At 37.7% G+C, this 13,571-nt stretch overlaps 1 protein-coding gene across 2 annotated transcripts in view; it reads left to right on the forward strand.

Annotated features, from left to right (window-relative positions):
* GLRA3 (glycine receptor alpha 3) overlaps nucleotides 1–13,571 on the forward strand; it is a 188,665-nt gene that overhangs the window by 139,342 nt on the left and 35,752 nt on the right. For both annotated transcript variants that reach the window (XM_070480668.1, XM_070480669.1), the window contains exons 6-7: nucleotides 6,047–6,184; nucleotides 8,336–8,550. In XM_070480668.1, the coding sequence (XP_070336769.1) occupies nucleotides 6,047–6,184; nucleotides 8,336–8,550 (353 nt within the window). The remainder of the gene's footprint in view (nucleotides 1–6,046; nucleotides 6,185–8,335; nucleotides 8,551–13,571) is intronic.

Here is a 13,571-nt window from a genome sequence, read left to right on the forward strand (position 1 = left end):
TTGAAGGATAATTGCTTTACAGAATTTTGTTGTTTTCTGTCAAACCTCAACATGAATCAGCCATAGGTATACGTATGCCTCCCTTTTTAACCTTCCTCCCATCTCCCTCCCCACCCCACGCCTCTAGGTTGATACAGAGCCCCTGTTTGAGTTTCCTGAGGCACACAGCAAATTCCCATTGGCCATCTATTTTACAGATGTATGGAAAGAGTAACATTACCATATGCATGATTTTTAAAATTATGCCTTGATCATTTGGAAAACAATGGCTTAATGAGTTATTCAGATATTCCAAACATTAACACATGACATTATACAATATTGAAAAGTCACATTTGTTAATATCACCATTGAGCTCATAAAAAAAAAATTTTTAGGGGATGGAAAAAAAATTTTACCAAAAGTCTAATGTTGAATAAAAAGCTCAAAATCTACCATGGACAACAAATATTGTCTGTTTCCCTCAACATGAGAGTTTCCCTCACTTCCTTTACTTTCAAGAAAATGTTTGGTCATATTCCTAATTGTAATAACCACAGCTTTTAATAATTAAATTCATTGATTTTTAATTGAAGGGTAATTGCTTTACAATATTGTGTTGGTTTCTGCCAAACATCAACATGAATCAGCAGTAGGTATACCTATGTCCCCTCCCTGTTGAGCCTCCTTCCCACCTCCCTCCCCATTCCCCATCCTCTAGGTTAATAACCACAGTTTTGCCAGTCATTTGTTTTTTCAAGTAAAAATAGGATTTCAAGCAAAACCAGTCGACTTACTTGCAAATCAGTCACACCAGTGCTTTTCCTTGAAACAACCATTGTGTTTACCGTGTGCAGCTGAAGTGTTTTATCCATACTTTCCATTTTGATACACAGAATATTAAAAGGACATTGACATAGGGGTCAAAGCTTAATGAGATTGTGATTGTTACTATTTTTATCTAGGATTTAGGGCATTCTTAAATAAAAGTGGTAATGTTTATAATGCAAGATGTGGCTGTAAAGAATACAATAACCACTAGCACAGTTTGGTGCCACTGTTTTTAACTATGCTAAACACTAGAAAAGTGAAAGTGAAGTCAGTCGTGTCTGACTCTTTGTGATCCCATGGATTGTAGCCTACCAGGCTCCTCCATCCATGGGATTCTCCAGGCAAGGATACTGGAGTGGGTTACCATTTCCTTCTCCAGGGGATCTTCCCGACCCAGGGATCGAACCCATGTCTCCCACATTGGAGGCAGATGCTTTAACCTCTGAGCCACCAGGGAAGCCCAAACACTAGAAGTTTTGCTTTTTTTTTTTTTAATCATCTGGGCAAATGTCAACACAATGAAAAAGGCAGATAATGTCTTATGAGTATGAAGGCAGTTTGGATCTTGTACATCCCATGAAAAGATTCTACTAGAGTAATGTTTCTAAAGCACAGTTTTTGTCACATCACTGCCCTGCTCAAAAAGATTCCAGTTGGTTACCATTACCCACAGGGAATTTTTTAAAAAATCAAACTTTTCAACCTTGAGATTAAATTTTATATAATCTTACATTACTTCATCTTTTCATTCCATATGCTTCTTCATGCAAACTGGCTCTATTGCTATTCCTATTATAAACCTTGAAAGTTTGTGATTTCTTTCAACCAATCATACTATTTCCTTTGAATGAGTGTCTCACTTTCTTTCATATTCTTTATATATAGGTCTTGCCTTTCTGCAAGGTCCAACTCAAATGAGGTTTAAGTGGATACTATAGACCCCTCTTCTGAATGCACATAGCACATTGTACCTCACCCATGACACTTACTTTTTACCTGGTAATAATGCTCGACATCCCCAGTAGGATGCTTTTACATATTGTCAGTGCCCAATAAATACTTGAAGAAACAAGTGTTTGGTTTCACTGAGTCATTTGTTTACATGCTTCCTTGCAAATCCCCTATGAGATTGTTGGCTGAATGCAGGGTTAATGTCTTTGTTCCCTCAATAAAATATTCCTTCTTGTGAAACTCATTTGATACAAGGCAATTCAACTCACAGCCTTGAACTCATTAGCTAGTCTGTTCACCTTGGCAATTCCCAGAATTGTATAAAGTTCTGCCAGCCAAAAACATAAGGATGCTAAGACACTGTGCACTGTGTGGAAAAGTGCTGATCTTTTTAGAGTTATGTTTGAAGGCTTATTGTGGTAAAATTACCATTCAGTTATTTTCCTTGAACACCCAGTAAATTTCTTAATAAAAGTATTACCCCCCTAAACTTGCCATCTCACTATTTTTCTTCTGACTTCAAACTTAAGTCGTTTAAGGAAATAGCATACTCTGATTAGGATATGTGGAGAGTGTATGCGTGCTCAGCCCTGTCTGACTCTGCAACCCCATGGACTAGAGCCCATAAGGCGTCTCTGTCTGTGGAATTTCCCAGGCAAGAATACTAGAGCAGGTTGCAATTTCCTTCTCCAGGGTATCTTCCTGACCCAAGGATCGAATCCAAATCTCTTGTGTCTCCTTTATTGACAGGTGGATTCTTCACCACTGTGCCACCTGGAAAGTGCCATGGTTAGGATATACCCAAGCCTTAAGTTACCTAGTGTGGATGATTATTATAAGAGCAAGTTATGTATGCTGCCTATAAACTGCATCAGAGACTAACTAAAACTTATCTTTGAGGGAATTTCAGAGAGCTACCTTCTTTTCACAGAAGACTCTAAGAAAAATTTAGAATGTAAAAAACAAAACCAAGTTTCAGTTCATTTCTCCATTTATCTAAGTTGGGAAATGTCTCACATATTTTGTCTTTAGGGATTGCATGTGTGAAAGAATAAGGTACCTGTTTACCTAGAAATAGATAAGAATAAAGGCATATTTTGCTAACTCTTGATCCTTGAGAAATGTGCATCTATTTTCTCTCTAGGTGAAATGATATTTACAATGGCTATATCAAAAGACTTACAAATAAAATTGAAAGTCTTCTGTTATTATCCATCTAATTATTCATTGCAGGGTCCAATGAAATATATCCCAGTGTAAGCGAGTCTTTGCTGTGCTAAGTCCAATCATCTGGAAGACAGTCATGCAGGTTCTCATACGTGTTCGGGAACCAGAATTCATGCATGTCCCCTTCAATCTGGAGGACTTGACAACCTCTACCAAATCACGCTTGCTCCATAATAAGCTATCACATGGCAGCTGCTGCTGCTAAAACTTTGATAGTAGGATCCCAGACAGTCTACACAGACTCTCCCACCATGGACACTCTTGGTACCACCTTCCCCATGTCCAGTGGAGTGGATGATGTGAGGTGTGCACACGGGTCAGGTGGGTGGGGTAGGTGTCAGGCTTCAGTTGCCACCACCATGGCTGGATGCCATTCAGCTGTTTCAGGGATGTCCCATTCCAAGTATTGTGGGAGGAGGGGGGGTGACCAGCTCTCTTCCAGACACATCACTCTGTTCAGTCTAATCTGTGCATCACCAGCTATTTCTACTATTATCACACACACAGCCTCCTGTCTACAACATTAACTAGCAGAGAATTTGTTTGGGAGTTTCTCGTATTTGCTGTTTTCATTCACCTAGAGCTTTTGCTTCCTTTTTCTGACCCCTTGACTTTGAGAAAGAAATGGCAAACCACTGAAATATTCTTGCCTTGAAAACCCCATGAAGAGTATGAAAATGCAAAAAGATATGACACTGAAAGATGAACTCCCAGGTCTGTAGGTGCCCAATATGCTCCTGGAGGAGTGGAGAAATAACTCCAGAAAGAATGAACAGACAGAGCCAAAGCATAAACAACACCAAGTTGTGGACATGACTGGTGATGGAAGTAAAGTCTGATGCTGTAAAGAGCAATATTGCATAGGAACCTGGAATGTTAGGTCCATGAATCAAGGTAAATTGGAAGTGGTCAAACAGGAGATGGCAAGAGTGAACATCAACATTTTAGGAATCAGAGAACTAAAATGGACTGGAATGGGCAAATTTAACTCAGATGACCATAATATCTACTACTATGGCAAGAATCCCTTAGAAGAAATGGAGTAGCCATCATAGTCAAGAAAAGTCAAGTCATAGTTCCTCTGGCTTTTCTAAATCAACTTGAACACCTGAAAGTTCACGTTTCACGTACTTTTGAAGCCTGGCTTGGAGAATTTTTTGGGCTCCAAAATCACTGCAGATGGTGGTTGCAGCCATGAAACTAAAAGACACTCACTCCTTGGAAGAAAAGATATGACCAACCTAGACAGCATATTAAAAAGCAGAGACATTACTTTGCCAACAAAGGTCAATCTAGTCAAGGCTATGGTTTTTCCACTGGTCATGTATGGATGTGAAAGTTGGACTGTGAAGAAAGTTGAGTGCTGATAAATTGATGCTTTTGAACTGTGGTGTTGGAGAAGACTCATGAGAGTCCCTTGCACTGCAAGATCAAACCAGTCAATCCTAAAGGAAATCAGCCATGAATATTCTTTGGAAGGACTGATGCTGAAGCTCCAATACTTTGGCCAGATAATGGGAAGAACTTACTCACTGGAAAAGACCCTGATGCTGAAAAAGACTGAAGGCAGGAGGATGAGGGATGACAGAAGATGAGATGGTTGGATGGCATCACTGACCAATGGATGTGAGTTTGAGCAAGCTCCGGGAGTTGGTGATGGACAAGGAAGCCTGGCGTGCTCCAGTTCATGGGGTTGCAGATTTGGACATGACTGAGCAACTGAACTGACTTACTTAGTTCAGAGGCCAAACTGTGCTTCTTCTTTTGTCTTACCTCCAGGGCTGTTGTGAATGTTGGCAATCATCTTCCCCCACAGGTTACATTTCACGTTGACTCCTTCTCTGCAACAGTCTTCAAGTGTACATTTCCACAGCTCACTCACAGGGAATAAAAAGATAAAATTCTGCTTTTCTTCGATACCACTACTATAGACAAGAGGGCTTCCCTGGTGGCTCAGTTGCCAAAGAATCTGCCTGTACTGCAGGAGACCTGGGTTCGATCCCTTGGATCCCTGGTTTAGGAAGATCCCTTGGAGAAGGAAATGGCAACCCATTCCAGTACTCTTGCCTGGAAAATTCCCTGGACAGAGGAGCCATCTGGGCTACAGGCTATGGGATCCCAACAAGTTGGACACAACTGAATGACTTCACTTTCATTTTCTTTTCTTGCTATAGACAGAGGACATTTTAATTTACTAAACCATGCTGGCTTACTGCAAAATAGATTATTTAATTCTGTTCTTAATTGACTCATTGCATGTACAAGAGTTTGTGGAGTTTGTCCCTCCACAAACTTGTGGACTTTTTTTTTACACTGGATATCAAACATTTCTATCTAAAATACCCTTTTGTCCACTTTGGGACTCGGGACATAGAAGCAGATGCGATAAGCGAAAGCAGTTAATGATTAAACCAAGAAAGGGATCAGCACTGGATTCCCTCCCTGGATGTTATAGTTCAGGTCATTTCGTAACCAGTGACAATTTCAGCTTTGTTTGAAAGGGTCCTGAATACTTTGAGAAAAGGTGAGGGAGACCTAATGGATTGGAACCAAAATGAATCATTGAGTCAATGCAGTATCTGCCTATCCTAAGGAAAGGATGTATATGCTACTTATTATTGCTTTTTTGCTTTATTCGCTCAGTCGTGTCTGACTCTTTGCGACCCCATGGACTGTAGGCTCTTTGCGACCCCAGTCTCCTCCGTCCATGGGATTCTCCAGGAAAGAATACTGGAGTGGGTTACTATTTCCTTCTCCAGGGGATCTTCCCAACCTAGGGATCAAACCGGGGTCTCCCGCATCAGGCAGACGCTTTAACCTCTGAGCCACCAGGGAAGGTCCCAATTAGCTTACTACATTTCCTTATGTTATTTGATAAACATTTCATATGAGTAGACTTCAGTAGCCTGAAATTGTGCAATGCATAGCTCAATCAATAGAGTTAAGATGACACTATTTGGTCTTCTCATTCTATGGGAAATCTACAAGTGATTTGTTAAAATTTCTCACCTTTGAATGCCTTGTTACATTCTAAATATTTTTATTATGTTTTGCCTAGTTGGGTACACAATGAATGATCTCATATTTGAATGGCAAGATGAGGCACCTGTACAAGTGGCAGAAGGACTCACTTTACCCCAGTTTCTGTTGAAAGAAGAGAAAGATTTACGATACTGCACTAAACATTACAACACAGGTAGGGGTTGAGTGTTCTTTATTACACTTATGACTTGTAGTTATATGCTATCCAGATGCTTCTTATAGTGCTAGGCTAATTATTTCAGCAATTTATAGCTGAATGTTTTTTATAGTCATTGAGCAGAGAATAGACATCTTTAAAATTTACAGAAGTTTTGACTCATTGCGTGTTGCTATATAATTGGTTTGTATGAAACAAAAGAAATGCTTGGAATTCAGTTATATTTAAATAATTTCTCTTTTTTAAACACATATAATTAAAATAATAATGCTCTTTTCAAAACAGTTCCTTTAATTTCTATGTGAGCAGTAAAATGTACTTTTTAACTTTCCCTATGTCATAAACATTATGTTTGCTAACAAAATGAAGGATATGTTTTTTTTAAGGCTTCTCTTGCCTAATTTTTTATTTTGGCCACAATGTCATGCATATCAAGAAACTTACTAAGCACTTACCACTCACACTGATGCAGTAGCCTGTTACCTTTGAGGATAAATATCAGATGCAGTTATTAACATCAAGGACTGCAAAACTTGTACATTCATGTTACCTGTTCACGTTTCTCAGTTGGCATGGGATATTCCTGTAATATCTATTCTAACTCCTAGCCTACTCTTATAAGTTCCCTTAAGCTGCCCACAGTTGAAATATTGCTCCCATGTGGTGAGTAAATGCCCTTCCACTAACATCCTTAGAGTACCTATGATTCCTTTTGGGCTCAACACTTCGAGAAATGTGACATGACTTTCATTGTACTGTCAGTCTTCCATATCCACAGTCTCATATCCAAAGATTCAACCAATTGGGGAATGAAAATATTTGGAAAAAAATTCCAGAAAGTTCCAAAAAGCAAAGTTCTCCCTGTACCATTTATTTTTTATTTTACTTTAGTTTCTTTTTTGAAAACATAATTTTACTTATTTATATTTGGCTGTGCTGTGTGGGCTTAGTTGCTCCACAGCATGTGGGATCTTCCAGGATTGGGGATCGAACCCCTGTCTGCTTCATTGGCAGGTGGATTTTTATCCATTGAGCCACCAGTGAAGCCCTGTACCATTTATTAAAGAGATCATTTTTTTCCCTACTGAACAGTCTTAATCCTTTTTTAGAAATCAATTGACCATAAATGATCAGTTCTTGACTTTCAATTCTATCCCATTGATCTGTATATCTTTACTTATAACAGTGCCACACTTTGTTATTATTGTAAATTTGCAGCATGTCTTGAAATTACAAAATGTGAGTTCACCAAATTTGTTTTTTTCCCCTCAAGGCTATTTTGGCTATTGTAGGTCCCTTGCATTTTCACACTGATTTTAAGATCAACCTGTCAATTTCTACATAAAAACCAGGTGGGATTTTGATAGAAATTGCAATAAATTTGTAAATCAAGATGGGAAATATCACAATTTTAACCATATAAATTTTCTGATTAATGGTTACACAATGACCTTTTTTATGATCTTTTTAAATTTTATTCAACTTTTGTTATTTTTTTATTGTGTGTTTTGTACTTTTTGTTAACTTTATTTCTAAATATTTTATTTGGTTCTTATACAGATGGAATTGTTTTCTCAATTTAATTTTTGGATGGTTCATTGCTAGCCTACACAAACACAATTGCTTTTTCTATACTGGTAGTGTATTTTGTAACCTTGCTGAACTTTTCAGCTCAAAAAAATTTTTAATGAGTATTTTAGGATTTTCTAAATACAAAGTTAATGGCTTCTACTTACAGAGATAGTTTTGCTACTTACTTTTCAATCTAAATGCCTTTTATTTTTTTTGCCTAATTATCCTGGATAGACCCTCAAGGTACAGTGTTTAAAAGGACGTACAAAAGCAGACATGGATCACATGAAATAATAGACCTTTTAGTACCTAGACAACTATGAAGTGCTAATAAAGTGTGAAATAATAATTTTATATATTATTTCCTGAAATAGCACACTTTTCTATTACATTGCCAGCATACAAATAAAAAAAATATTTTTCAGAAACCAATTTGCATATATGACTTAGGATCCCATTTCATTATAACATTATAATGTTTAGGGCAAAATTGTTATGAAAGCAGCATTGTGACCTTTGATGCAATAGTGAAGACCTGGTTTTACCAATTGCTGCATTTATTTTGCAACCAATTAGGAAAGTTTACATGTATAGAAGTGCGATTCCATCTTGAACGGCAAATGGGCTACTATCTGATCCAGATGTACATTCCAAGCCTCCTGATTGTCATTCTCTCCTGGGTTTCCTTCTGGATCAACATGGATGCTGCCCCAGCCCGGGTAGCCTTGGGAATAACCACTGTGCTGACCATGACCACACAGAGTTCAGGATCACGGGCTTCCTTACCAAAGGTGAGTGCCCTGAAAGGGCAGACACACATATGTGCACTCATTTGTATACGTATCATTATTTTTGCCAGATCTTTTTCAGTGTATTTACAATTGGTCTCTGATTTGTGACAGTTCGACTTAAATTTTTTGGACTTTTGTATGGTGTGACAGTGACATGCATTCAGCAGAAACCACACCTCCAGCCTTGAATTTTTATCTTTTCCTGGGCCAGTGATGCATGGTATCTGCTCTCAGGATGCTGGGTAGTGGCATCTACAGCACCCATCAGTCATGTGATCAGGGAAGGTAAACAGTGGATACACTCACAACGCTTCTGTACCCAGACAGCCATTCTATTTTTTACTGACAGTACAGTATTCAATAAATTACATGAAATAGTCAATACTTTATTATAAAATGTTGGGAAGATCCCATGTAGGAGGAAATGGCAACTCATTCCAGTATTCTTGCCTGGAGAACCCCAAGGACAGAGGAGCCTGGTGGGTTACAGTACATGGGGCCGCAAAGAGTCAGACACAACTGAGCGTCTGAGCACACAGGCTTTGGGTTAGATCATTTTGCCCACTAAGTGTTCTGATCATGTTTCAGGTAGGCTGGCTTAAGCTGTGATATTCATAGGTTAGGTGTATTAAATGCTTTTTCAACTTAAGGTTATTTTCAACCTACAGTGGGTTTATCTGGATGTAACCCCATCATAAACTGAGGAAGATCTGTATTCATCACCAGTTTTAAAGTAATATATAATTGAGGCAGAAGAAACATAAAACAGAGACATAGGTGAAGGAAAAAATTCTACCAATGATATCTCTTATCCATAGTTTGTTATGACCACCAATTATTTAAGCATCAATAATACTCTTATGCTCTACAGAATTCATTGTCTATAGATTTTTAAATATTTAGAAGTATATCAAACTTGCATGTAAGTTAAATCTATAGAGTAACTAAAGGGCAGTATATGACTCCATTGTACAGATGTGTCATAATAATCTACGCACTATTAGGACTAATACAATAATGAACCTTTGTATAATGATTGTTATATACATGAATATATATGTGCAAGTATGTACACACATATATATACATGAATATAGAACTCTACATGCATTTTGTATTATTTTCTTAGTATTAATTCTTAGAACTGGAATTGTTGCATTGATAGTTGTATGCATTGATCTGTATTGCCAAATTTCCCTTGAGAAAAATTTATAGCAATTATACTGTCACAGTATTGTATGAAAATGCCAGTAGTCATACACCCTGGGCCAAATACAGTGTTTACTTTTTTTTTAGTGTTTACTTTTTTGTACGTGTGTTTACTTTGGCTTTTCAGCAGCCATAGGTCAATAAAAAGAAAATACTTACATAATATTTCAGTCTGTGCTGGGCTGCCAGAATTAAAACTATTCCTGTATGAGGTTTGTAAAAGATCCAGTACTGTTTTATTTTAAAGATGTGGTGAAATAAAACATAGAAGTCCTTTTTATCCATTTAGCAACACAGCAACAGAAAATTATTTTCTTTTCCTAAATGCTTCCTAAGAAAGAAATTTCTACTATCTAAATTAAGTAATCCTGTCTGGCCTCCAGCAAGTCCCACTTTCTTTTCATGACAGTGATGTACATGAATGTAATAAAATCATAGTAACTCTTCTTGTGTATTGACGCGGTCTTCCCACCATGCCAAGTAAATGATAAGTCTGCTGTCGTGGCTTCCTTCACCCCTTACTATGGATTGCATCTCTGACTAATTTATCCAGTTAAATGTATAAATAAATAAAAGTTGATGGCGGAATATTTTATCATTAAAAATGTTACTTACTATTGAAAGAATTAATCACTAGCAGTGCTCACTCTGCCTTGCTAAGATTGAATGGTTGTCTTTCAAAATAAGGTTTACTTTTATTAACATATAATTGTCTTTCAAAATAAGGTTTACTTTTATTAACATATAATTGTATTTTCAGCTTTTTAAGAAATCTCCACACTGTTTTCCATAGTGGCTGTACTAATTTGCATTCCCACCAACAGTGTAAGAGGGTTCCCTTTTCTCCACACCCTCTCCAGCATTTATTGCTTGTAGACTTTTGGATAGCAGCCATCCTGACTGGCGTATAATGGTACCTCATTGTGGTTTTGATTTGCATTTCTCTGATAATGAGTGATGTTGAGCATCTTTTCATGTGTTTGTTAGCCATCTGTATGTCTTCCTTGGAGAAATGTCTGTTGAGTTCTTTGGCCCATTTTTTGATTGGGTCATTTATTTTTCTGGAGTTGAGCTGGAGGAGTTGCTTGTATATTTTTGAGATTAATCCTTTGTCTGTTGCTTCGTTTGCTATTATTTTCTCCCAATCTGAGGGCTGTCTTTTCACCTTGCTTATAGTTTCCTTTGTTGTGCAAAAGCTTTTAAGTTTCATTAAGTCCCATTTGTTATGTATATTATCTAGGGTGAAACAGATCACCAGCCCAGGTTGGGTGCAAGAGACAAGTGCTCGGGCCTGGTGCACTGGGAAGACCCAGAGGGATCGGGTGGAGAGGGAGGTGGGAGGGGGGACTGGGATGGGGAATACATGTAAATCCATGGCTAATTCATTTCAATGTATAACAAAAACTACTATAATGATGTAAAGTAATTAGCCTCCAACTAATAAAAATTAAAAAAAAAATTAAAAACAAAAAAAACAAAAAAAACAAAAAAAACATATAATTGTATTTTCAAAACGATCCATATCAACTAATGTGTTATAAAGTATTCTCCAAGTGAAAACTATAAATCTGCTTATAAGATTCAGTTCAGTTCAGCGCAGTTCAGTTGCTCAGTCATGTCCGACTCTTTGCTACCCCATGAATCGCAGCACGCCAGGCCTCCCTGTCCATCACCAACTTCTGGAGTTTACTCAAACTCATGTCCATCGAGTCGGTGATGCCATCCAGCCATCTCATCCTCTGTTGTCCCCTTCTCCTCCTGCCCCCAATCCCTCCCAGCATCAGGGTATTTTCCAATGGATCAGTTCTTCACAGGAGGGGGCCAAAGTGTCGGAGTTTCAGCTTCAGCATCAGTCCTTCCAATGAACACCCAGGACTGATCTCCTTTAGGATGGACTGGTTGGATCTCCTTGCAGTCCAAGGGACTCTCAAGAGTCTTCTCCAACACCACAGTTCAAAAGCATCAATTTTTTGGCGCTCAGCTTTCTTATAAGATTAGGTGCTTATTTATACACGTATAAATATCTCAGGGGCTCTGAATAATAGTTGAAGTTCCATAGTCAATTTGTAAATGAAGTTACCAGTTTACTCATTGATTTTCCTCACTGAACTGAACAGAAATGAAAGCTCATTCACTCCATAAGTTGTCATCCAGAAAGTGGGGGTACTTATCTGTTTAAGGAAACTACAGATTCTATGAGGCATAGCGTAAACACACCTGGATAAAGAGATTAAGGTAGAATTAGAAGAATATGAAGGGGTGGGTGGATGAAGCAGAAATAAAGAAAGTAATAAATTAAAAAAAAAACAGAATGGAGACCTGAGGTTTTTTGTTTTTGTTTTTTTTTAAGGAAGAAAGGTCTAAGATGACTTCATTCTTTTTCTCAAGAAAGTTTTTAAAGGCATTAATTTCATCATGATCTCAGGGAAGGAACAAATTTTCAAGTATGAAGTCAATTACATTATATACATCAGTTCAGTTCAGTTCATTTCAGTCGCTCAGTCATGTCCGACTCTTTGTGATCCCATGATATTACATACATAGATGTATACAAAGTCTATCCCTCAGATCATAGAGACACTGGAAGTATGATAGCAGATTTATTTTTGACCCATAAAAAAGAATTGATTAGCAAACAGATATCTTAAGAGTTAGTAATTATCTTAGCCTTTGTGATATTTAAGGCACAGGTTATGTGCAGCAATTATGTACATTAGAATTCAGGATGGCATATGCTGAAGTCTGAGAATAAACAAAAATTTTCCTATTGAATGAAATCATTCAAAAGGGTAGAATGTCTCTTGAAAAAAATGCGCTCCTGATATTGTAATTTGGAAAGGCAAAGGGCAAGGGCTCACACTGGATTTAGGAATAGAAGTGTGAAACCATGCCCCTCACTCTGCTATTCTCACTCTCACAAAAGAACTCTCAGATGCCTGAAAATCTTGCAATGGGAACATCCACCATTCTACTGATGAAATCTAGGAAGGAGGAAAACAAAATTGAATTCAGGAAAACAATAGGGGATTATCAGACATGGGAGGAAGAAACGATAAATCACTAATTTATGATCATCGCCAAGTGTTTTGTCAGGCTCTGTGCCCGTACATCTCCTGTAGATAAGAAGGAACTTGGAAATATGTCAAATAAAACTCAAAGTAGAAAATATCTGAGAATGTACTTGAGCCAGCACCTCGTGAACTATAGACCTGATATTCCTCTCTGAAATTTCCTGTTGCACAGGAAATTTCCTCAACAGTGTCATAAATCAGGAGTATAATAGCCCAAAGCAAGAATATGCCTGTGATTCATTTCTTGGAGCTTGGAGCAATCTGGCATTTCTGCAGTGATTGCATTAGGTGAGAAGAGGGTGACAATGCATCCTACTGCCAGCAATTTTTCAAAGTTAGAAAACTTTAGGAATACTTCCTAACATTATTTATTTGGAGTAGAATGAGTGAGGAAAAATGGTGGTGATCACAGAGTCATGTCATGGAGGGTTTTATAAAACTTGGTAAACATAAAGCTTATTTTGGATGGATTTTGGAGGGATTTTATTGATAGGAGTGATCACTCCCATTTCTATGTGAAGATCAGATAGAAGAGGTAAAAATGGAAGCAAAGGTGCTACCATGAAAATGATACTTCAGAGCCGAGGATGATCTGCTAGGTTGGTAGCTGCAGAGATGAAGCATCACAGGTGGAGTTAGAAGGATGTAGATTTCTTTCTTTTTTTTTTTTTTTGAGAAAATATATTTGTAGGTGAAAGAGACAGGATTTGCTTCTGAACTGAATTTTGAGGGTTAAGGGAA

Source organism: Odocoileus virginianus, chromosome 18, assembly GCF_023699985.2.
Source record: "Odocoileus virginianus isolate 20LAN1187 ecotype Illinois chromosome 18, Ovbor_1.2, whole genome shotgun sequence".
In the NCBI taxonomy this organism is placed as follows: Eukaryota; Metazoa; Chordata; class Mammalia; order Artiodactyla; family Cervidae; genus Odocoileus; species Odocoileus virginianus.